Source organism: Phaenicophaeus curvirostris, chromosome 6 (assembly GCF_032191515.1).
Source record: "Phaenicophaeus curvirostris isolate KB17595 chromosome 6, BPBGC_Pcur_1.0, whole genome shotgun sequence".
Classification (NCBI taxonomy): domain Eukaryota; kingdom Metazoa; phylum Chordata; class Aves; order Cuculiformes; family Cuculidae; genus Phaenicophaeus; species Phaenicophaeus curvirostris.
In genome coordinates, this window is record NC_091397.1 from 35,086,372 (window position 1) to 35,110,887 (window position 24,516).

General features: G+C 40.5%; 1 protein-coding gene across 3 annotated transcripts in view; it reads left to right on the plus strand.

Annotated features, from left to right (window-relative positions):
- The window catches only part of GLI3 (GLI family zinc finger 3), a 209,099-nt gene that overhangs the window by 9,354 nt on the left and 175,229 nt on the right, over positions 1-24,516 (plus strand). For all 3 annotated transcript variants that reach the window (XM_069859764.1, XM_069859767.1, XM_069859765.1), the window contains exon 2: positions 5,314-5,476. In XM_069859764.1, coding sequence (XP_069715865.1) covers positions 5,353-5,476 — 124 coding nt within the window. In that variant the 5' untranslated portion in view covers positions 5,314-5,352. The remainder of the gene's footprint in view (positions 1-5,313; positions 5,477-24,516) is intronic.

Here is a 24,516-nt window from a genome sequence, read left to right on the forward strand (position 1 = left end):
AGCAGGTTTGATGGAAAGCAATGCTGAAATCTGGGTGCGTTTTGGAAGTTAAATGTACCTGAATCAAGCCTGTATAAATCAGTGTGAAATAGCTCCCGCATAATAGCATAAGATTGTCTCATGTAAATTTTGCATTTAAATGTATCTGAACAAGACAGATTTTTTTTTCATCCTTAAATAATCCCAAGGAACGGTGTAACTGTTTTTGATAAAATTGATAAAGGGTCCTTTCTGGTTGAGAGAGACTGTAATTTCCTGATCGTTCTTCATGCCTCCCCTTGTGTTTTCCACTTTTGTACAGTTGTGCCGTTCAAGATGTATTGTATCCCCGAAGACTGCTTCCAGTAGTGTGGATCAAAGTAGTACCTATGAACACCCTAACTACCCAGAGTCATTTCTGAAAAATTAAACATGCTATGTTTGCTTGCAGGCTGATTGGGGCACTCTGGTTGCTGATAGCAATCAGTATGAACTTCCCTACTGCTGATGTAATGATGATGAATGCTGTGACACTGCTATTTCAGACAGCTCTTCTCAGCGGACGCAAACCACTTGTTAATGAATTGAATACAACTACAGCAGCATCAAATAAAACAGGGAAAGGATTTTATTTTTTTTTAAGACAACACGTTAAAAGATATCCCTCTCAAAAACATGTAACAAACAAAGACACAAGAAGCTTTAAGTTTGCAAGAAATACAAACCAGTCTAACTTGGAAATTGAGACTTCTAGGTGCTGATTCCTGCCCAGGCACTTATACTGAAGCAAGCAGTCTTGTTGAGTCAGTGAGCCTCTTTCTATGAATAAAAATTTGCATGATCTGGTCTTTAACACTAACTTATTCAACATAAATGCAACGATTTAAAAAGTAATTCAGAGAGGAAAAGAAGCACAGAGCTGAAGATTTCTTGGAAAATTGAAGTGTGTATTCAGAAAGGGTCACGCTTCCTGCTCTTCCAGGCAGAGGGCTGCTCCAGTGGTTTTGGTTAGTTGGCACTGTGAGTAAATGAACAAAAAGATTTTTTTTCTCCCCAGTATCTTAATATGATTATTTTTACTACTGTGAGGCACAGTTTATGACTAGTGTCCATAAGGACCGGAAATGATATCATTTCAAATTGCTTGAAAGAATTTTTTTGTTCGAAGTACATTTCCAACATACTGCCATTTGTTGACACTCCTTTTAAAAGCGACAGTTAACTCCTTCATTCAACTAACTTGCTTCTAAAATTCCTCCAATTTAACATGCAGTTGGGATAGTTTGCTTTTATGATTTAAAAAGAAGAGACACACCTGCAGGCAGGTTGCTGTTTTGAGAGGGATTAGGTTTAAAATGAGGATCTGGAATTAATTGTGCAGTGGGTTCAAGCTTTAGGGAAAATACAAAAGGTTCAAGCATGGTTGAATGAGAAAAAGCCATGAATGTTTGCTTTCAGGAAGGAATGTTTATCCTTCTATTTACCTATGAAAGTTCAGGCTTTCGTCCATATACTGTTATAGCATTTTCTTGCCATTCATATGCACAAGGTGATGCTGGATAGCCAACAGGAACTAGCTTTCTGGTTTTTTGAAAGCAAATCTCCTTGCTGCAGAATAATTGTCTCAGACCTGGAGCCAGGAACAGGGAAGTCAGTGACCCACACGCTGACGAGAGCCGTGTATGCTGTAATATGAATCACTTCATATTTTAATGTGAAGACGACGTCAGGCTGGCTGATTTTCAGAATGCTTTTTGATAGGGATTAGCAGCCTGTGGAAAGAAATCTTCACATTGTCCTCCACATTTTTTTTTTGATAGACTGCAGTTCTCATATTTTAGTACAGTCTTTGTGAGAAAATAAAAATCACAGCCAAAATGAGAGAATGAGTCTAGAAGATGTGTGTGTCTGGTTTGTGTTTTCAATTTGGGCTTAAATTGGTCTTCATGGAAAAAAAAAGTTTTGGGGCACTATATTGATTTCCAGTTGACTGCTTCTCTGTCAGGCACACTTGGCAAAACATAACAAAAAACCATACCTTTAATTATTAGTCCTGCCACCTCTCCTGACTTTCCTTAGTCTCCCAGCCATGCATCCCATCATATAGTTGATACGGCACTGGAGCGTAACTGGAGCTGCTGGAATTATTGCAGGCACCCTTGCCACACGTGTGTGGGTTGGGAGCAGAGGAAGGAAGGCACGGGAGGAAATGTCTCTAGTGCTAGGGCCATCAGCTTGTGGCGGAGTGTGTAGTGCCAAGTAAGAAAGTTTACTCATGCGGTGTTCTCTTTTCTGTGCTGACGTGTTAGAATCAGCAGACACGAACCAGAGCAGGTACCTTGAGCAGATGTTTATATTAGTTCATGGTCAATTCTGCAACCTTCTGACTGAAAATTCACTTTAATCTGCTACTTTGGGCCTCTGTTCTGTACCATTGTCCACACTGGCTAGTGTAAAAACAGGAAACTCATAGAAAGTGGAGGAAAATGTGGACTTGGGTCACCTAGTCTTCCCTCTATTAAAGAAAACAACTGCGAAGTACCAGAAAAATCTCATTCATAGGGTGCTGGGGAAAGAAAAAAAATATCCACGAGGATGGATGGATAATAGTCTGAGCAACCACATGTTGCTCTTGAACTGCAGATGAGCTAAAGATACTTTTTAGGAGATTAAAGCTGTGTAGACTCCTTACAGTACCTTTGTCTTCTTCCTTTTCTGAGCAGTGGTAGGATCAGATTGTAACGGGGGCACTGTTGTGCCATGGTGGAGAGGGGAAGGAGGTGGACACTTGAGGGCTCCTTGCTTTTATCCACACGGACATCTGCGTGGCAGGAGGTGGTGGAACCGCTGTAGATACCTGTCATCGTTTTTGTGACCTTTGCCCGAATGTTTCATGCCACTCTGCTGGCCTTGTGCAACAGGGGCAAGGCATGTGGCTTCTTCCTTTCTGGTTGAGTAGGGAGCATAATTGTTTCCTTTCATGATTTTTAGCCAAAAGAAACTGGCTTGTGAACTGAGGACATAAGGAAATGGGGGACAAATTCTGTAGCTTCTCCCTCCAATGTCTCGCACAGTCAAATCCTTTGATGTAAATGAAGGTGCCTCCTGAATAGCAGACTTGGTCCTTAAAAGGCAAACCAGAAGAAAAATAACCACAACTGAAAATATGCCTTTTAAAATGCCTTTTAAATTCCTTCAGAGACATCAGAAAAAAACCAGTCTTTTTAAAGAATATTAAATAACACAAAGAAGGGTAGTCAGAGCACATTGAAGGACTTGCTCATGCAGTGGCTGGAGGCTGGCGAGGGGCAGATTTTGGTATTTGTGTGGCTAGGTCTGTCCAGAGATAACAAGTGTGTTCTGCCCTGTGTGGGGTAAACAGCTTGGCAGCAGTGCCAGCATCCCTCTGGTGTCTGCCAACACACAGGACGGAAAAGCCCGATATATTTGAGAACTGCTCAAAGCCCTGGGTGCACTTGCATGAGGTGCGCAAGAGTAAAGGAGAAGAAAGCAAGATGAGAAATTTGGAAAGGTGCGTTTGCAAAGCTTGTGCAATACCTCTCAAGGAGATTTGTGCATTGCTGGGTACAAGTGAGGGCTGTTGCAAGTTGAGTATTGTTAGATCTCTCAAGCTTCACATTTGAAGACACTTGACATTCCCCTTTGTGTTATGGTAGGAAGTCATTTCACAGATCACAATAATATTTAAAGCACTTTTGCAGGTAGATCTTGAAAGTATCCTTAGAAGTACTCTGTTATGGCAGCATGGCAGGCAGAGCTTTGTTGTTCCCGTTTTCAGCAAGAAAGAAACTCAAGGGAAGAAAAATACCTTGCTGAAAGTTAGACTGGTAAGTAAGTGGCGGAGAGTCTCTGATACCTAGTCCCATTCTCTGGCTGTGCTGCCTAGCTAAATAATGATTCATTTAGTGATTGGGCTCTTCTTTGATCCCTACAGTATAACAATGAGGCTTTGGAGTGTTTTATTATGCTATTAAAAAGAACTCCTACCAGGGAGGTGGGAAGGGGAAGGTTTACTAGACAGCTGTGTTTGTGATGAATTGGCTTTGTAAACTTTTTTTGGGTTTGTGGTTTTTTTTTTGTTATGTTGTTTGACTGTCAGAATTGGAGAAACAAGTTGCTAATGTAATTACACTTCATTATAGTTTACTTTGTGGCTTGTTTTCGAGCCTTTGGTTTTTTATTTTGTTTAAATATTGTCCTAGAATGGTGCGACTTCCTTCCATTTCAGACCCCTTTACCTAATCACTGCAGTGGTGCTCCAGGCTGAGAACACTCTCCCTATTATTATTATTAGTTGTTGTTGTTGTGTAGGATTGTGTTCAAGCTACTGCAGTACCCAAGTACTTCAATTCTATGCATAATGTATGCTGAATATTGGTTTGTGTAAAGCTTACTTGGGCAGACAGGCATGCATCAAGTTAAGCTGCAGACCAGCACTCAGAAGGACTTCTGTTCTTCACAACACAAGATCCCTGCAGTCTTGGGGCCTGGCGTAGATACACTGCTGCACAAGCAGTGTTACCCTTTCAAAAGCTTGTGGGCTTCTGGGGTTTATGTCAGGAAAGACAAATATTTGAGACTAAGGAGAAGTGATCTATGTGGTATAAAGTGAGTGTGTCACTGGAGATGACACTGAAAACAGCCAGGGAAGGCAGTATAACCAGACAGACACCTCTGCAGAGTTTTCCATTTTCCGTGTTTTCATGCAAAAGCAAGTGATCTCATTGTCTGCCTCTAGCAATAATATTTGCCTTTCTGTGTGGTTTTCAGGATGTTGCTCCAATGCACTTTTGTTTGAGTTAGATTTCTGAACAAACAAAGTGAGAGGTGTTTACACGAGTAGAACAAGGTGTAGAGATGGACAGGATAATTCTTTCTGCAGTGTGTTCGGATAGTGTGAATGTTGAATTTTAAATATTTGGCTTCTGTAGTCAACATGAAGGTCTGTCTTGATTTCTTTTGCATTATTCCAAAGTGCTTTGGACATAGGAAAATATGGCTATCATTTTTTTTCCCTGGGGTACATTAAAACCCTATGGTTTTAAAAAAAAAATCGACCTACCCATCAAGCAGCATAGTGGTTTGTGACACTGATTCTCCTTAAAGGCAAACATACATATTTTTGGTGTTAGTACTTCTCTAAATTCTTCAGGAATTCATGCATGCAAACATGATTTGATGGGCATCCAGAAATGGCCTGTGGACTGGTAATTCAGTTGTGCTGCAGGCTCTTCTTCAGGTGAGAGGTGTGAGATATTTTGGGCTAGGCTTTTACATTGCAGTTAAAGTTTATGACTCTCTCGTTTCATTCAGGTATTAGTACAAGGAGAGCTGAAGTAATGAGAAGTCATCATGGAGGCGCAGTCCCATAGCTCTACCACGACAGAGAAGAAAAAAGTGGAGAATTCCATTGTGAAATGCTCCAGTCGAACAGATGTCAGTGAGAAAGCTGTTGCCTCCAGCACAACTTCCAATGGTGAGTAACAGCAGGGATTTACTAGCAGCCAAACCTACAGTAATTTTATGTTCACTGCATTCCTTGTGAATTGAGCATTTGCACCTGGATCAGCATTTGTTCTAAGGAAAGGCTAAAGAAAATGAACAAGGGGGGGATGGTGGTGTGGAAGGTGGTAGGGTACAATAAGGCCTGTTTTGGCATCAGGCGTAGTATTTTTCTTCCAGATGTTCTAATTTGAGATGTAAATGTGCTAAGTTATTTATTATAGGAAGTTCCTGTTTTTGATGTTTTGGAAATTGTCTTGATTAGCCTGGCAGGCCTTGCGGGTTCTTTGCATTTGGCCATGGAAATCTCTTACACTAGTTAGCTAATTAGTTATTACAAAAGAGAAATAAGTAGCTCTGTCAAAATTAATGGCCTTTTTTTTTTTTTCTTCTCTTCTTTTACAAATAAACTTGCTCCTCACAAAGGGCTTCCCCCACCTCCACAAAGTTCGTTAATAGCTGGGGACAAAACATCAAGCTAAGAATGTATCCTCCCATGAATTAATTTCAAAGTTGTGAATGTACAGCTTGTATATTTGCAAAACTAGAGTAGTTTGCTTAATTTGCCCCAGAGATTACCTCACTTGACAATTTTACATATTCTCTGCCTCTCCAGAGAGTGTGTAATCCCAGCCCTGGCCCTTTCATTGTTCAGTGTCAGAGGGCTGATCAGTAGTCCCTACTAATGCAAAACTCCCTTTGCACAAGGAAAGAAAATTGCTTGTAAAGGTGTAGGTGGAGTTTGGACCCACAGATTTTGGATAGCTGCAGGTTAACTGTTGGTTTTTGCAAATCAGTCTCATAATGGCTAAAAATGGAAGATCTCTTTCCTGGTGCATTCCTGGCAAAACATTTTCTGTTCACCCTTTCTGCTTCCCATCATGCTCACTTTGGGCTTTTGTTCCAGGTCGGGTTCTCACTTTGCTATCTTGAAGAAAAGTTTCTGCTTTCTCAAAGAAACATCTTTCTCCAACTAGACTGAAGCTGAAAATGCAATAATCCTAAAGCCATATGATAGGAGAATCTCTGTGGGTCAGTAAAAATTAGATGGCACATGTCCCAATATCCTTCTTTGTGACTGATCTTCAGGTTCAAAGCAAACTCGGCACCTGCTGACCTCCTAGTTGGAGTTGATCCCTGGGAGAGTATAGAAACTCTTGAGCAGCTATGGAAAAAGTTGCATCAGTTTTCTGAAGCATATAAAGTTAGATCCTCAGCTGGTGTAAGTCAGCACAGATCCGTTGCTGTCAGTAGAGCTACAGTGGTTCACATTAGCTGAAAAGCTAATTGTAATTTTTTTTCAATAATAGGATTTTCTACATTGGCCCAAGTTTTCAAACAGATGCACACGTATATTTTTTGATGTGACAGGGGTTTGCACTCAAGCTTGGTAGTGGCACATGCTTCTGACTGCTTGGGCTAACTTTAATGCTATCATTAAACATTTTGATTTAGAGGGCTAAAAATAAAGCCTTCAAGATGTTTTTGCCTAATTTTGTCACTGATTAACCCTGTGGTCAAATAGTTTTCTCTCTCTATTCAATATACCAGCTTTAATAGTAATATTGGTTCTTAACGACGTGCCTCATTTAGGCGGTGTATAACTGCATGTCGGGGGCATCAAACTCCCAAGAGCTGGAATGATTCTAAGTTTAGTGAATGACTAGAAATTTCTCTCACTGGAATTGTCTCCCATTAATGGATTGAGATGCTAATGTAGTACACATCCTGGGGCCTGAGGCTGCATTTGGTTAAGTTAATGACAGTTAGTTACCTTTGTTTTCAGTAGGTAGGGGTTGGTCTTTGTATTTAGGGAAGTGACCAACAACTCAACGTTTGGGTTTCTAATCTGCCTTCTTGTATAAGCAAGCAAAAGACTTCCCAGAGATACAAGGATAGGCCTCAAAGGGATAAAAAAATCTCTTCCTTCCTGGATATGAAAAATGTCCTCATAGTGTAGAGACTCGGTGGAGCGAGTACCAAAGCAAATGCTAATACCAAAACTTTAGGAACTTAAACATGAGTTTTACTGTTGCAGTGCTTTAAAGTTTAAAGTTTTGCTTCTTGCAGATATGATTGTCATGCTAATGAATTTTGGTTACAAGGACTAATTTGCATGAGAGTTGGAGCTTGCATCTTATTTGCATCTTTTGTTCTTTAATGCTGGAATGAGTATTACTACAGGAACATCATCAGTTGATATAAGACACCACTCCTACAAAACACGCAGCTTTTGTTGATTCAGTGCCTCTTGTTTGTGTGGAGGGCTGTAGTAATGTTAAATGATTGTGATTTGCATTTGAATGCTTTGTTAAACAAGGTAAGGTACCCTTAAAAGTAACAAAAAGACAGAATGATCCCTGCTGGTTTTGTCAGAAGACTCTGCTGTCATTGCAGACCAATATCTGCCTATAGTAGCAATGTAACCTCGTAAGAATGTCTAATATCAGTGCTTCTCTCCTTCTGGACAACACGTTAGTTAGCAAAGTTTGCAGGCTAACATACACTTGAGTGACAACTGTCTGTAGGGTGATGTAGAAACTAATATTTTATTAGTAGCTCTGCTGTTTTCTGAGGGAGTTGAAAGTTGGATGATAAATAGATTGAAAGCTGTTAGTTTTCGGTTTTATGCAAAGCTTACAATCATGAGGAAATAAAGAAAATGCCATTATTTCAACAGCTCCCAAAAGTGAGTAGCACCATCTGTAGCAGAATCTATGTTAAAATGAATATGGAGCATGGAAAACTTCTAAATCGTATGATGTACAAACTGTTTATTGAAGAGTCTGGTGTAACCCTAGGTGCAAGGAAAAGAAAGTGGGAAAGGTGACCTGTAAGGGCAGTTTGTGTGTTAACCCAAACTGTGCAATGCAAGTTATGAGGCCCAGACTTGTGGAATGCCCCTTGAAAGATACCAGCTGCACTGTAGACACAACGCAAGCACTGGCCGTAGTTTACATTTTTACCACTTCTGCTGAGTTCCTGTCATTACCTAATACAAAAAAAAAAAAAAAATTATGTCTGTTGCTCTCAGCTAACCACCAGCTCTGACTGTATTGCTGAGATGCTTGCACTGTGTTAGATAAGGGCCTGCCAGCATTTCCATTATAAACCCCTAATTTCAAGTATTTATAACTAAGCCATTAAAATGTGCTCCAGGCTGAAACACGTGGGGAAGGTCTTAGTGCTGGAGCAAATTAAAACTTGTTTTAAAATACATGTGATCAAAAAAGTATATTAAAAAAAATCATAATTTTTAATAACTAACAAAAATCTTTGGTGCACTTTGATCCTTAGTGGGACTTCATAATTTGGGGCCACTCTTGCTTTATTTGAATTAATTTTTGCAAGCTTTTGACTTTTTTTTTGTGATCAATTTTTCGTATCTCAACCAAACTGCATACAGTTTACTAGGATACATTTCTGTGCATTTTTTTTCTTTTGCTCCTTCTTTATTTGACTGCTATATTTACTGCTAGGCCAATACCGAAGGGGAGGGAAACTGCTGAAGAAAATTGCTGACAGAGATGTCAGTTCACAAAAGGGTGTATGAATAAAGTTTCTGCTAGAGTATAAAGTAAGCGTACTTTTGTGTATTGTGTGATTTGATAGCCTCAGACTGATCTGCTTTGGCAAAGTAATAACAACAGCAAATAAATAACAGTTACGTTGTGAGCATGTTGCTTGTATTGTATTGGCCAGTGTCCGGCACTGCCATGTTACCACAGTGCCATGTTTTCAGTGCTTTGTCTTCTCACACACACATCCCTGCCACTTTTCTGGAGACAAAAGCAGTAAGAACCCATTCCCCACCTTGTTGGTACATGGATTTAGTTCACCATCCCAAAGGCTGCTGCATGCACACACCTGTTTCTATCAAGTTATGCAAGGAGTGGCTTTCTGAAAAGAGGTATCCGTTGGTAAACTTATTAAAATTAGGTTGATGTTCCTCTGGGAAAGCCTTTCCCTGGTATTGCAGGTCATGAAACCTGCCTTGGTAGACCTCCATTGTATAATATGGTACCTGTAATGTCAAGTGATCCCAGGATTAAAAAGAAATCTTCAGGTGAACTCTGTAAATGTTGCAGGAGTCTGAACTGTGACTCGCCTTGCTGAAGTGTAATCAATGCCAACACAGGGGCTTGTTCTCTTCCATGGTGCTCTGCCAGTGACCACCAGGGCTGCCCAGGCAGGGACTGTGCCTGCTCGGCCACCAAGCTTCTCTGACGGGCGTATGACCTGTCACTGAGATCAGCAGCATGCCAAGTCAATAAGTCAGGCTGAGCACCACAATGCTGGAGCAGAAAGCTCCGCTCACTCTCCTGCCTGCACAGCTGTGCTGCCTGTGCTGGTGTAGGACCTTTCTGTGCCCCAGCATGGGGCATCACCAGCCCTCTGACTCCCAGCATTGCAGTAAAGTCTTGACCTCCAGTCCAGGAGGTACTCAAGCAAACACCTTACATTAGGCAAAGGAATAGCACTGTTAGCCCTAATGTGGCTATTTGCATGCTTACAATTAGGCAGTCACTTTAATGCATTACCAGGCTGGCAGCTTTAACTCTTGTGCTCTGCTTTGTAGGTAAATCAGATTTATTGTTAGAGTACTTCCTGAGAGGTGTTGGCCAAAAAAACCCCACGCTGACCTAACAAAGCCATCAACTATATGCAATTTATTTTTCCCCCTTAATCTGTAGCATGGATATAATTAATTTTTCACTTTATTTTCTAAAAAGTACAGGGAATTTCTCTGAGGGCTGAATTAATACTTTTATAAGGCAGAGCGGCACTTTGCAGCATTGCTTGGAGAACATTAGGAGAATGTAATACTGTGTTCAACCCTGATTTATTTACTGTTTGGCTTCTGAATTTTGTCAGTGACTAAAAAGCTTTCGTGTTTTGCACATTTTGGCTGTAAAGTGATGTTTTTAATGCCTCATTAAAACAAAGCAACTATTGTATAGGGACTCCTTCGGTGTCTGACAGGCATGCACTTATTTTCAGTTTGATGTGTTTTGTCTAGTTTTTGACCCATGAGCTTGTTCCAGTGTAATGTGATATTTCTTATTAACCTATTACTCTGCCTTGAAAAAAGCTAATTATAAACGTATGTAGGTTGTGGACTTGACTACCTTTATCAGAGGCAGATAGTTATTGAGAACATACTTTAAAGTGATAGAAAGCAGAAAATATTATCTTAATGATTATGTAACTTAAAACCAAGCTTGGTAGATGAATAAATGAGAGGAAGTTCATGTGCCCACTGTGGTTCTTTCAGAAGAAGAGCTAGCTTCATCAAGGTCTCTTTTTTTTCTTTTCTTCCTAGTAATTCTTTCAGGGTTGAATGAGGGAAGTATTCGCAGTCTGCAACCCCATAAGAACCACATTTCCTGTTTAAACTTTCAGTTGGTTACTTGTCCTGCTGCTTGCTTTCAACCTCACTATAAAATAGGTGTTAATCATAATATGCATTTTTGGCCCCCTCATTGGACTGAAGTGCTCAGGGTCCTGTTGACAGGTCAGGGTTCAGAAGAGGTTGTTAGGTATCAAGAAACATTGCCTGTACTATTTTAGCAGCCTGCAAATTGAGTCCCGAATTGATTATATGAGATCTGATTCTTCAAAGGGATCAGGAGATGCCTTCCTCCTCTCCAGAAACCAGAGGGGGTGGAAGGGCCCTCTTCACTTCTCTTTTTCCAGCCAAGGAGGAAAACACGTCTATTACATATTGGAGGTGATGATCTTCAGTGTATAGGTTTTTCAGAGGGCTTTGTTTTACAGCAAGACAAATATTACAAGTGATCCTATCGATAATGGTGACGTACAGCAGCATGAAAAGTAAGGGTAGAAAGGTCACACATGGTAGTGCATAAAAGTAAGGGCAAAGATCTGAACTTGTAAGATTTTGTGCAGCCTTGTGTTCTAATAATTGTGGCCATGTCTTAAGAGAATAAACTGAAGGAAGGTACCTACCCTTGGGGAGGATGAGCTCTCCTGATGCTTGGAAGTATTGGAAGTGAAATATTGGAGGTTGTAATTAAGTGGGGACTGCATATCTTGGCATACTGTAATCTGATGTGAGTAGCTGATTAAATACATGTTCATTTGGAGTAATGCACCCGTGGTCCTTTATGCTAACTAATAAAATCTCAGTCCTCAAGTTAGGGTTTATTGTGGACTGTAATAACTCATTCTGCCTGGTATTATTTTCTAATGTTGTTCCTCAGTGAGCCAGCCCTACCCTTACCCTGCTGTAAACCCAGTGATCTGCAAGTGCAATACAGTATTGCTTCATTAATTCTGCCGAGATTTCCCTCCTTTTTTCCCCTCCCTTCTTTCCCCTCCCTGCAGTGGTTAATAGCATAAGGGATATTAAATGTCAATCCTCCTGTATCCCTTTGCATGTTCCAGAAAGAGATGATTGAGTGGCTTATCCCTGCAATCGCTGTAATCACTAAGTAGTGACTTAACATTCTGCTGGATAACACGAGGTGGAATCGGGAGGAAACATTAGTTAGCAGCAGAAGCTTGCCACCTGGACAACATGGAGGTTAAATTTAGGGAATTATACACTGGAGAGGTTTTTCTCCTGAAAAAATTCCTCAACCATCCAACCATCCAACAACCCAACCCCAAAATGCCCAAACAACCATATTACAATTGTACCTGGGCTTTTGAAATAAAATAGAAGTGATAATAATAAAAAGGTTCAAAATGGGTCTCTGCAGTGTGGCAATGGTACCCTGGTCTGTAGCTTGTCCTTTGCAGGAGTCCAGTATCAATCAGATGTCAAATAATTCAGGCATTACAGCCTGCAGTACTGGGGAGGGGGAAGCAACCAGGAGATTTCATTTTTAGTAGGAAAAAGGCTGCTGGCAGCTGAAGCTTCAGTGATATTGTTATCCTTCCAGAAAAGGGTTTGTTGTCATTAAGTGCTGGTCTCTGGGGAAGATACCCTAAAAGAGAAAGGAACTCTTAATGACTTTGCACTACTGTGCCAGCCCATGCTGCCAAAGTAGGGAGGCTGTATGGCAGCAGCACTGCTGCTCCAAGTGATGGCACCTTCCTTCCAGCCGCTGGAAATGGGTTTTAGCAAGCACATGGGTGCGAGGGAGCTGGGGGGGATTGAAAGGGCACTAAAAAAAATTAAGGCAGAAAACTCTTGCATCCTCGGTTCTGAAAAAGAGACCAGACTTAGGAATCTGCAAGTGAAGGAGCTGTGTGGAGTAGATCTTCTTCTGAAAGTAAATAAGAAGAATTCTTTAAAATCCTTCTAATTGACTTAAAACCAGGCATCCCCTCTGGCAGGCATGCTATTTGGCTTTACAATTTGAGCTGTGTAAATTAAGGCAGTTGATGTAATTAAATTACTTAAGGTTTTCAAATGGCATTCATCTTTTCTCTTCTAGATGTTTTCTATTACATATCTGTATCCAGTTAAAAGGAAATAATCAGACTTCAGTGTTGCATTTGATTATACCACTGCTCTGTATTTTTCTCTTTACTCTCCCCCTGCCCCATTTTTTTTTCTTTCTTTTTCCTTCGTTTCCAGAAGATAGGAAATCTCTGCTTCTGCTTACATAGAAATCGGTACTAAATACATATGTCAATAAGTGGGAGAAGGGTGCTTAGGGTATGGTATGTGATTATGTAAAGAAGATACTGTATTGAAACTGCATTCTCTGTATTCTTTCCAAGCCGTATCTCATTATTTTGGGGAGAAGGTGGGAGGGGAGGGAGCTGCATTCTTTTGCCATCCCAAGTAAGAGGGAATGAGGTAGATTTTATTGTTGTGCTATTATCTTATTTCCCATTAAAAGCCTTTGCCTTTGATGTATACTGCAAGCGCTCACAATTTAATTTGCAGGCTCTATTTTTGTTTGTAAGGCTGGCGATTCAGAAAAATGTTGATTTACTTGTAAATGTGACCTGGACCTACTGATGAATGTATGTTTCAGGTACGCAGAGGAGCTTTGGAAAAGTACACAGGAAATATGGGATTTTGTTCAGATGATTTTAAAACTTGGCTTCTAAGGCTTTCTGGGTCAGTTTATCAAAAAGCAGTTTCTAATCTTGTGCCTGCAGTCAGCTGGAGTCTTGCTACACGGGAGCTGTGTGTGCACATTCTTTGCACATGCCAGCCGCTTAAAATAAGCTAGTTTCTATTCATTTTGTATGTCTTTTCATGCAAGTTCCATGTGCAGCCAAGTGGAAATGCAAAAACTTGAGTCCCACACATGCAATAGCTTGAAAGTGCACTCGGATATCCCACACTAAGGGGATTTTTCAGATTTATACTGGTGGTGTTCTTCCTAAGATGAGATGATAAATTGCTGAAACTTAAGTTAGTATTACTCTCTCTCCATCCCCATTGGGTGCTTGCTTTTCTCTTCTTTTCCAGCATAGGAGTTCATACATAACAACAGGGGATTTTGTAGAAAAGTTCTTTCTGGGCCTGACTGGTAGTGCTTTTCCCTCCTCGTGGTCTCTCTCTTTTCTTTCCTTCTTTCTCTCTTTTTTCTTTTCCTCTTTTCTACCCCCCCTTTCTTTCTTTTAGTTTTCAGAAAGTTGAGTTCCATCCCAATTATTAAATCTTTGGAGACCATTCCCACATGGTTCTGTAAATGGTAGCTTCATCCTGAGTTCTTTCATCTCTTTTCCTGCTCTCCTGGCTTGACAGTTGAAAAGGTCTGACTGTGCCACACAATGGTTTGATTGGTTTCTCTGGGGGAGGCTTTACCCTGCCTCATCATTCGCCAGGCAGGTGGACCAGAAAGTCTCTTGATTCTTTTGTTGCCTCTCAAAGTCCGAGGTCTTTGACTGAATAAATCCTCCGTCATGGGATAATTTGCTAAAAGGAGACTGAAAGATGTGAGAGAAAAGCCTTACTACTTGGGTGCTGAATTAATGAAATAACTGGGCCTTGGAGTTTGCAATTGAAAAATCACCAGGAATGCAATGGGTGGAGACAGGCTTCAGAATGCAAGCCCGTTACTTCTCTGTAATAAACTGAGAGCTATAAATGATATTACTAAATATGCTGGGTTGCCTGGCCGCCTCCAGTTATTTGCATTTGCAACCCCCTTCGATGGGGGAAGCCCATGCAGAATAAAAGCCGTTTTGGTGCAGCGCCTAGTTAGTCATTAGATTATTACGAGGGGCTGGAAAGAATTCCATATGACAGAACTAGGGTTGAGTTAACACAGGACGAAAAGTAATTTACAGATAGGCTGTCCTCAGCCATCTTCGTAGCCCCTGATAAGGTTTCATTTCAGAATGGATAGGCGACATTTCCACTTACGGGCCCATTCTGCGACACCTGTGATAACAGCTTCTGGATCCTAATTGAAATTGGTTTCAAAATGGATTTTCACTTTTCTCTGTCTGTGGAAAATATTGAATGGACGCAGAGCTGCCACAGAGAATCCCAGACCTTGGAAAATGGAGCAAGAAGCTAGGATCATCTTTCATAACTGTGTCGATGATATGACAGTTTTGTTATCTGTCTTATTAATGAAATCATTGATCACCTGATGAGAAAGATAATAAACTACATTTTTGCTGCTGTTCAGGAAGCTCAATTAGATTTTTTAAAAATACAGATGGGGGAAAACCAAGCCAAAACAATGTAGTGTACGTTTTCATGTCTATTTTCAACTTTGCTATTCTCAAAGATTTTTAGACAGAAGTCATCTCCGAGACTGTAAATGCTGACTGTGTCCCAAGCTTATTGAAAGTAAAAAGGAAAAGAAAAAAAAGCAAACCTGATGCTCATCTTAAGACTTAGTTATTGGTTTTGGTTTTTTTTAACAAACCACGCTAAGTAAATAACATTTAAGTCCTAGTAAGTGCCATGGAAACTCAGATGAACTGAGAAACAATGGAGCTCAATTTTAGCTGAAGTGGGATTAGTGATCCGAACTCTCTGAATGCCCTGATGCGGACAAAGGCTGGTGCTGAGTGTAGCAAATGCTTGCCGTGATGCTGGTTTTGAAAACAGTGAAAATGATTTCTTCTTTAAAAGCTAGTGTCAGATTTTAGTTGTTAGCTGTTTAGTTGGTTTAGTTGTTCTGGAAAAAGAAATGGGTTTTTTTTTTTTTGGTACCAATAGATTTGAGAAGATTTTAAAGCGCAAGCAAACGTAATAAACTGCCTGTTCAGAAAAAAATGTGTGTGCAGGCTTCAAAAATAAAACCTGAAAGGACTTCGTGATGTGTTGTTTCCCTAGCTGTTTTCTAATTATTGGGAAAAGAGATAAGTCTGTTGTTTGTGCTTGGTTGCTCTGGAATGCACGCTGTATTCCTTGAGGAAGGTGGGAAGGGATAGTTTTTCTGAAGAGGGATGCCGGTGACTTCTCATATTTCACTGTGAATTGTATCCTAGGTGTTTCTTCAGTCCCTCCGCTGATGTGGGACAATCTATCCCCCTTTTTAAGCTTGAAAGGGGAGCTCTGATCAAAGGCTTGAATGATGTCACTGATCTCTGGTGATTGATTAGGAACAGAAGTTCTGGAGCATTTTGCATGGCCGCCTTTTTCCTTATCTCTTCACATCCATTAGTTCCTACCCATTAGGGTAGCTTTCAGTCAGGGGAAGAATAACCCATGCACATTTAAATGTATATGCCCCCCATGTATATGCAGATATTTAAAGAAAAGGAATAGGGGAGTGTACAGGCTTCATGGTCTGAGTTATGAATGTGTTTTTCTTTAATCTAGAAGGAAACTATCTTTATTGGTCTGCGTTTATATAGGGGATATTTATTAATTGCTGAACTATTGGACGTAATTCTGTTATTGTGCAGCTGCTTTCAGGGATGTGAATCCACATAAGTCTCTGTTGTCAATGGATTTTTGGCTGCTTTACCCTCATTTGCTGTAGTTTACCTGGACAGGAACCATGCCTCTGCTTGTTCTTTCTTTGCTGTGCCTGTGATGCACGTTAAGATCTACTCTGTGTGTCTGTCACTTAGAGATATTTTTTAATTAGAGATTGAAAAATACGTATTTTAAATGTACATCTCTGGGAACTTCAGAGTTAGCCAGAAAGTATGTTAAGCTGCTAAGAGAAGAGATATTTTGTTCTTAAGGGAGGAGCAGTCTTCCAACTCCTGGTGGTGTGACAGGTGAGGCATTGGGGTTTACTCGTGTAGATAAGGGTGGTGTGTGTGTGAGCAAGCGGTACAAGACTGAATCTGTCTTCACTGTGGTATAGATGAGGAAAATGGTTGGTGTGAAGCTGGAGTCCCATCCTAAATATCCCACTTCTTAACAGCATATTGTGATTTAAATGAGGAACTTCAAAACTCTTCACAGTCTTTAAAAATATCGAGTTAATTAATTATTCTGTAAATGGAAGCTTTCTGCATGTAGGATAATTTGAAAGTGTTAATGTTATTTTTGTGTATCCCTTTTCCCCTTTCTTTTGGTAGGTTGGCTCATTTTTCTCTCTCACTCGCTCTTCTACTGTTGTGCATTTCACACCAGGAGATGACAAGTCTTGTGATTGCAGCAGAGGCAATTGAAAGAAAATAAAAAGAGAGTTCTTTTTCTCTGGTGCTGGCCCATGAACATACCGTAAAAATTGGATTAGACACACCTAGAGTTGGGATTGATTGCATCTTGAATGGGAAATTAGAACATCTGAAAAATTCCTTTTTGGATGGAACAGAAGCACAAGAAGGAAAAGTTGGATGGAAACCAGAGAAGAACTGTAAATCACTATTAAAGTTACTTCCTATGGTTTACCATTGGCTGTCAAAGAAAATTGCCTCAGGCTTGTTTATAGCTAATTCCCTCTATAGAAAACTTCAATTTGTGGACTGGCCTCTGAACGGGATTGATAACTCTGTTTATAGACCAGGATGGGTATCTAAAGATAACAGATAATGCAAATGAACCTTTTTTTTTTGATAAGCTAGGGAAGCAATTACGGATACAACTTGGTTGATGGATTTCAGAGTGCCTTTTCACAGATTATAGATTTTTCTTTTTGCATTATGTAGTTTCCTTAGCAGTGTTAGAAAAAACAAAATGAAAGTAATTCAAATAGAACTAAAAAGATGGAGTGGCTGATATAACCAGCTTTCCTACCTTTTGTAAACATAACGAATCAGATTAAAAAAATAAACACGCAGTCCTCAGTCTTCGCTGGGAGAAATATGATTTGATAAAAATGTATGTTTAATATTCAGTTTACAGTTTCATCCGAAGTGTGTAAACCTAGATGTCCCATGGGAGTTTACAGCCTGTTCCAACTTTAACTCAGATAAAATGCTTCTTGTAAGCTGTATTCCTGCTTTTATTTTTGAATTTGTATATCTGCTGGAGAGGAGCAGGGCGGAGGCTGGACCCCGCGAGTTGTTCGAATCTCCCTGCAGTGCACAGCACCTGTGATAATTAAGCCCTTAACTCTGGGCTGATTACAGTGCTGATGGCAAGGCATACATTGCCCTCTCAACTCCATGGATTTTCCCACTGGAAGTGCCCAGGATTCCCTACCTCACTGTTCCACCTGGTTTGCCTGGAGTCCAGCCTGCTACTTCTGCGTGTCAGAGCCTGTATCCCCATGCAATGAGCCTGCACCTCCCTTATGCCTTGGTCTTTTTGGGGCAACCCCAAGGAGGCAGAACTGCCCACTCCTTGCAGGCTGGGGACATCCATCCCTTCCCAGGATTAGGGTTCAGAACAGGGAGTATGACTTGCAGGATCCACAGGGATGAGGAAAAATTAATCCCATAAAAGGTGCATGGTAAGGTGTGTTCAGAGTCATAATTTCAAATAGTACTTTAGTAGTAAGACTGAGTTTTATTTAATTTAAAGCCCCGGTCCACACCTTACTGAAATACTGAAAGGATTTTTATCAACTTTAACTAGCCCAGGCTTTAAATATTTAATCTTATGTGTTGCTTTTCCTGTTGTCTTGCGCAAGCCATTGTCTTTTAGTTGTTTCCCTTTGTTGGGATGTCTGGGCTCCTGACACCCTTGATCACCATATTCATCACTTAAACTTCAGATAACTTCTCATAAAACTATCTCGGGACCTAATCTTGGAAATGTGCTTTCTTTTGCACATTTTCTAGTTGAAAGCTTGCTGTATGATCAGAAACAAATGAAAAAAACCCAATTGTGACTCAGTTCTGTGACTCTGTAGTCTGAACCACTTCAGCTGTCTAGGTTTGGTAAGACAGAAAATGCTCCAATCGTGAAGCCAGTGACGCTGCTGCCATTTACTTCCACACAAGCAGCATGGGCATCCTTCTGTTTTGATTGATACTTAAATACTGAGTCACAAAGTACTGTAAAACTCTTCTGCTTTTCACAGGCGTTTTCAGTGCCTTCATAAGAGATCATACCTCTCACTGGAAAGCAAAACTGAAACCAGCACAGAAATGCCAGACTTCTAAGCTGTTGCCTGAGCTTGTTTTAAACCTCCTTTTCTTAAAGTCTGTATAATGAATTATTTCTTACCTTGAGAGACTTTTGGCTGAAGAATTAGAGTGAATGGACATTGGCATCTTTCAAATACCAAGATGGGTACATCTTTTGCCTCTGCCAAAAATGCATGTGTCTGGAATCCCTCAAGGGATTTCTCCCAACTTCGTTACCAACATTCATCCCAATCTAAGTCAGTGCCATGTATTCTGAGCATTGTTCAAGGAAAATTGGTTATGGTAGGTTTTGTTTAATATGTTAAATTTAATGTGCATCAGCATCTGCTTTTGAAGGTCTCCCTGTGCTTAAAATACCTGTTCAAAGGCACCATTTTGTTTGCTGACATGATAGAAGTTAATGTTGCATATATAAGAGCAGAAACAATTTAGAAGTCCTGTTCCCGGCTTTGAACACTTTCTTTTGATTGTTCAGAGGAGAGGGGGCAGTATTTAAATTCCCAAGGAACATTTTCTTCAGCCATCTAACTGAAATCAGACTTAGAGCCTTGCATACATTTCCTTTGGCACCACAACATTATTTATGTTTTTCTCTGAGAAATAACTTCAGTATGAAAGATACCAAAACATCTCAAGTAATAAAAATATTTCAAGGAACTGTGATTTATTGCTATGTTTATCTTCAAGGCTCAAACCAGATGCTAAAAATAAGCCTACTCTTAAAAAAAAAAGCACAATTATATCTATCAGTGAATAAGAACCTTGAGAAAAGATACCAAATTCCACCAGGTATTTACAAGAGAGGGAGGGAGAAAGAGTGAAAGAAAGGAAGAAAGACAAGACCTAAAGGAAAAGGAAGGAAGAAAGGAGGAAGGGAAGGAAGGGATGAAGAAAAGGAGGAAGAGAGGGAGGAAGGAAAGGAGGAAGGGAGGGAGGAAGGAAAGGAGGAAGGGAGGAAGGAGGGAAAGAAGGAAGTCATTGTTGGACTGAGAGCATGTAAAAAATCAGTATTTTAGTTTCATGAGACAGAAGTAATTGCTGTTCATGGGACCAGCATGGGACTAACTGCAGAGGTTTAAGAGCTTATCACGTAGGTGCAGAGCAATTTATACAGAATAACTTAACACTGAGTTTCATAATAGATGAATCTTGGAAAAACTTTGTATTTCGGACTCCATAATTATGGGGGAAAATGTTACCTTTGGACATAAATGTTAGACACAAAGAGAGAGCACCAGGAGTTTTTTGTTTCAGTGTCATTGAACATAATTTAGGCTCCTGCTTTTGTATTTACATTTGGCCAGGCATGCTGTGTTGGATTTATACTGCTTGCTTACCCTCTAAGATGTGTAGGCTCTTTGGGAAGGGAGGGCAGCATCTCAGTCCCATGCAAAAACAGATCAGGACATAGTGCACAGCATTCACTGCTGGCTTTTTGCAGTCCCAAATAAGTCAGACTTGCCCACCAGGCAACTGTTTGAGTGAGGTTGCCTTGGGCATGTGCTTGGCAGGGATGTGACAGGCATCCCTTGTGTCTGCAGGTCTCAGATGTGGTCTGGCTGTGTGCAGTATTGCCTTGTACAGGTGCTTCTGGGTTTCCAGGAATCTAGGCTGCTGTGGAAACCAAATCCTTGGCAGTATTGTTTGTGAGAGCCCTCTGTCTTGCAGGCTTAAACTTATTTTAATATGGAATATACCTAAACAATTAGAAATTTAGAGGAAACTTAGAAAAATATTTTATTTTGTTGGGCCTGTATTTTGTTTTAGCAATAAAGAGAGCAGTGAAATTGCTTTTCCTTGGTTCTGCTCGAGAAGTTGCAGAGGACAGCCGTGTGTATATCTCAGGCTATCAAGCTATAGTTGAAAGGGAGAGCATTTGGAACATAGCAACAGTTAATTCTTCTTCAAAATGTAAAGAGTCCTTGAAGTTAGGTGGATGAACTAAAGTAAACACAAGACAAAAAGAGGTATGAAATGATCTAATTGAATATCTGATTCCCAGCATTCTGTCCCTTCAGATTGTAGGCTTTTTTTGGCTTGTTCTGGAGATCAAGCAGAATCAGTTTATAATGTGAAAAATGAAATGTAAAAATAAAAATGTGCAGATGTTGCAAACCACATGGTAACATTGCTCCTTCATCTGTTCCCTCCTCCTAGATAGGTCTGTCCAATGTTAACTTTCTTTAAGAGGTCAGCAAAGAGTGTGAAATTGGCTCATGTGACTGCTACCATGGGATCCCAGGGATCCTGGTTTATTTTAAAGAATGTAATTGAAAGGGAAAAATGGAAGGAGCTGAAAAGGGAAAAGGAGATTCCACTTAGAGTTTACAGTGCTTTTGTTAAACATTTTACTTTTTTTTTTTTTAAACTTGATATCTGGTACATTTTTGTCTTTTAAAAACACTCAGAAGGCTTCTGTTCATAAACACGTATTTCTTCTTGTTTCAGTGCTGGAGATGCCAGCGAGTGACTTAAAACTAAAAGGGACCATGTAGGGGAAGGAGGAAGATGTTTTACGTTTCAGTGTTTTAGGAAATAAAAATTAGCAAACACTAATAGATGTCTGTTCTTTCCCGTTCTATATTAAAATGCATAGGATGTGGATCAAATGACTTTATTCACTGCTCAATGTTTCAGCTACCTTGAAATGGGAAACTGCAGGCAGCTGGATAAATTTGCTGGAAAGTTGCCCAGTTTCACTGATGCTTATATAAGCTTGCCCGTATCCTCTGGGGAATATTGTTTTGTAACATGTTGTATCAGGATGAGTATCCCTATGTTCCCTTTAGCTCTGGGATGCCAGAAGTGGCGGTGTTGGTGATGATGATGATGGCTGTCTCTCTCTCCTTTCTGGGGTTAACAAGAGACAGTCATTAGGGACCTTTGCCAAATCAGGGTGCTACCCCTCTCTGCTTTGCTGTCATCTGAAAAATAACGTGTGATGTACACTACTGACAATAAGCAGTTATGGTTGAGTTATAAACTGTTTTGCAATTGCCCTGTTTTTGGAATTGACTAAATGATAGTTAAGCTTGTTATGGAGCCAGCATAATTAAGGAGGTGTAAGTGACGCCCTTATTAGACCGTCTTCTTGCTGGGTTTCGAGAAACAAGCCCTCACAGCGTGTTTAAATGCTGTCATTTTATCTCCACAGATGTATGCTCAGCTCTTGGCTGTGCTACAGTTAAGATGGGATTTGAGGTCTTGTCCTTAGCTCTGCTAGATAGCTGTTCATGTCAGAAGGAAATGCCTGAGAGTTTCCCAGTACTGTAAATTCACTCTTGGGGCAGATGAGATGCCTGTGATTCTGTAAGCACTGCAGGCTGGACCTTCTTGTCTTTGTCATGGTGGTAGCACTGGGAAACATCTGTCTGTGGAGACAGACGCGTTCTCTTATAAATGCACACACAGCTTCCTCACTGGAACCTGCAATCAAGCACATATTGGGTGCACCTACACGTGTTCCAATTTACTGTTGCATCCTTCTTTGTGGGTTACTTAATTCAGAACCACAAAGTCATGTTCCTAAAAGTGTGTACCAATAGGTAGCAATCAAGCTTCGTTATCTATGGGCCTAATTTTGCGTTGAGAATTGCTCTTGGCTTGGCAATAAACCCTTGCAACTGGGTACTAGGATGTTGTTAGTAATTTGCATTTTATAGTGCTTGTTGAGGGCTGGAATGCTCTGAGGACTCCTGTGAAGCTTGGAGTTGACAAGGACAGTACACCTGATTGCATATTTCAGAGTAAAGAACAATCTATTAGGATATATATGATCCATAGAGACATTTGGCATGAAGGTTCTCCTATGCAGAGCAAAGTGAGATCCTTTTCTGACAGAAGAAGTGAGACCTACAGTGGAGCGGATCTGTAGAGGGCGGTGTGAAGAGGAGGCTGGGAAGTGGGTTGGGTAATGACAGTGGTCACTGAGCTGAGGTGACACAGGTCACCTTGTGGGGTTGCATAGCAATCAGTTATGTTATCTTAATTCCATGTTGTCTCTTTAACTGGTAGGGTCCATTCCTCTTCCTTGAGAAATCCCTTTTGTTCCTTGCCTGAAACCCACTGAGCTCAGTGGAGGAAATTTCACTGTGTCGTGCTTTCCAAACTGTCACTAATCCAGCCTTTTTTTTACTGTAAAATTAACTTGAAGCAGTGATTGCTTGAAGATAAGGACCTGACCTAAAAATCCCAGATCCACATAATATAAAATTGTCTTTTGATACTGATGGGTGTTACTTACACAGGCTGCTACTCTGGAATCATTTATATGTATGTCTGTTGGTGAGACTGGGACGTTGTGTGTAAAATGCCCATTGAAAAATAGAGTGATAGGTTGGATGAAATAAGGGGAAAATCTCTTGGCTTCTTTTCAAAGCAGATGAAAGAGGAGATTTCTCTCTCATAATTTAAAAGGTTGAGCGAGCTAGAATAAAGTGGCAGGTGTCATTCCGAACGTGCGAGTCTGCACTGGTGGAAGCAATCTTCATATGGCTTTTGCATATGCTCTGGGAGTTGCTGTTAAGTCAATATTTACTTCTCAGGGAGTAAATGCCAGAGTTGTGTCTGAGAGCTGCTACTGCTGCATCAATGGAAGTTTTATTTGCTATGTCATCAAGTATCCTATGCTGTAGATTCCCAGAGATTTAGAAGTGTTGTTATTATGAATTTCTGGTAAGTAGCTGGAAACACAAAAGGTATTTTCAGCAACTCTGTACAACCTTCCAGATCATCTATTTAGAAAACACTGCACAGTGGCTTTCTAATTTTCACAAATGGCTTGTTAAGTGTTTCTCCTTCAGTATCTTCAGCACCATCAAGGAAATTGTATACTAGTTGGTGTCACTGAACTTATGGCTGGAAGTTTTATTTTATTTGGGAAGGATGACAGGGAGTGAGAATTTGGTTGATAATTTCTGGAGCTGTTTAAATTAGTAGTTGTTCCATATAGACTACATTCATTCTGGGTAAGACTGCCTCTCAGCAGAAAAGCAGCAGTGGGGTTCACTGAAGATCACAAAGGTCTAACATGAGATGGGGTGTGAAAGATAGTTGCAATGCAGTTTTGTCTGAATGCTGGAGAATGCCTTAAATGGTCTCCTTTTTTTGTATCAGATCACCATTACCTTGCTGGGGGACCCACCTGTGCAGCATTTAAGCAGACAGGTTCTCTGTCAAGATTGGGAGCAGGCAATCTGCAGGCGTACATGTGTGCTGCAGTGTCATATCGATGCTGGGCACACTTGCCATGCGTTTGGCTTCATGCACACATGCATTATTTCTCCTTCCCTTGCTTTCTGCAGAATGCAGCCACCACTTTGCAAGTTTGCAGGATGTAAGCTGGGGGCTATACATTATTTAACCTCTGACTGAGTTTCATGGGAAGCTTAAAAGTCTTCTGGGAAAGGGTCTGTAGCACAAGGCTGCCCATGTCTTCTCCTGTTGTCTATAAAACCAGGTGGAGCATGACCTCCTTGGAAGCCAGAGTCTTCTGTGGAATTTAGGGCCTGATCCACTGTGTATTGAGGTCAGTACCATCCTAATGGGCTTTGGCTGAGTCTCTATGAGAACAGGAGCAATTGGCCCACAGAAAGGATGCTAACCCATTTTTCACGCTTGCCTCCTCTC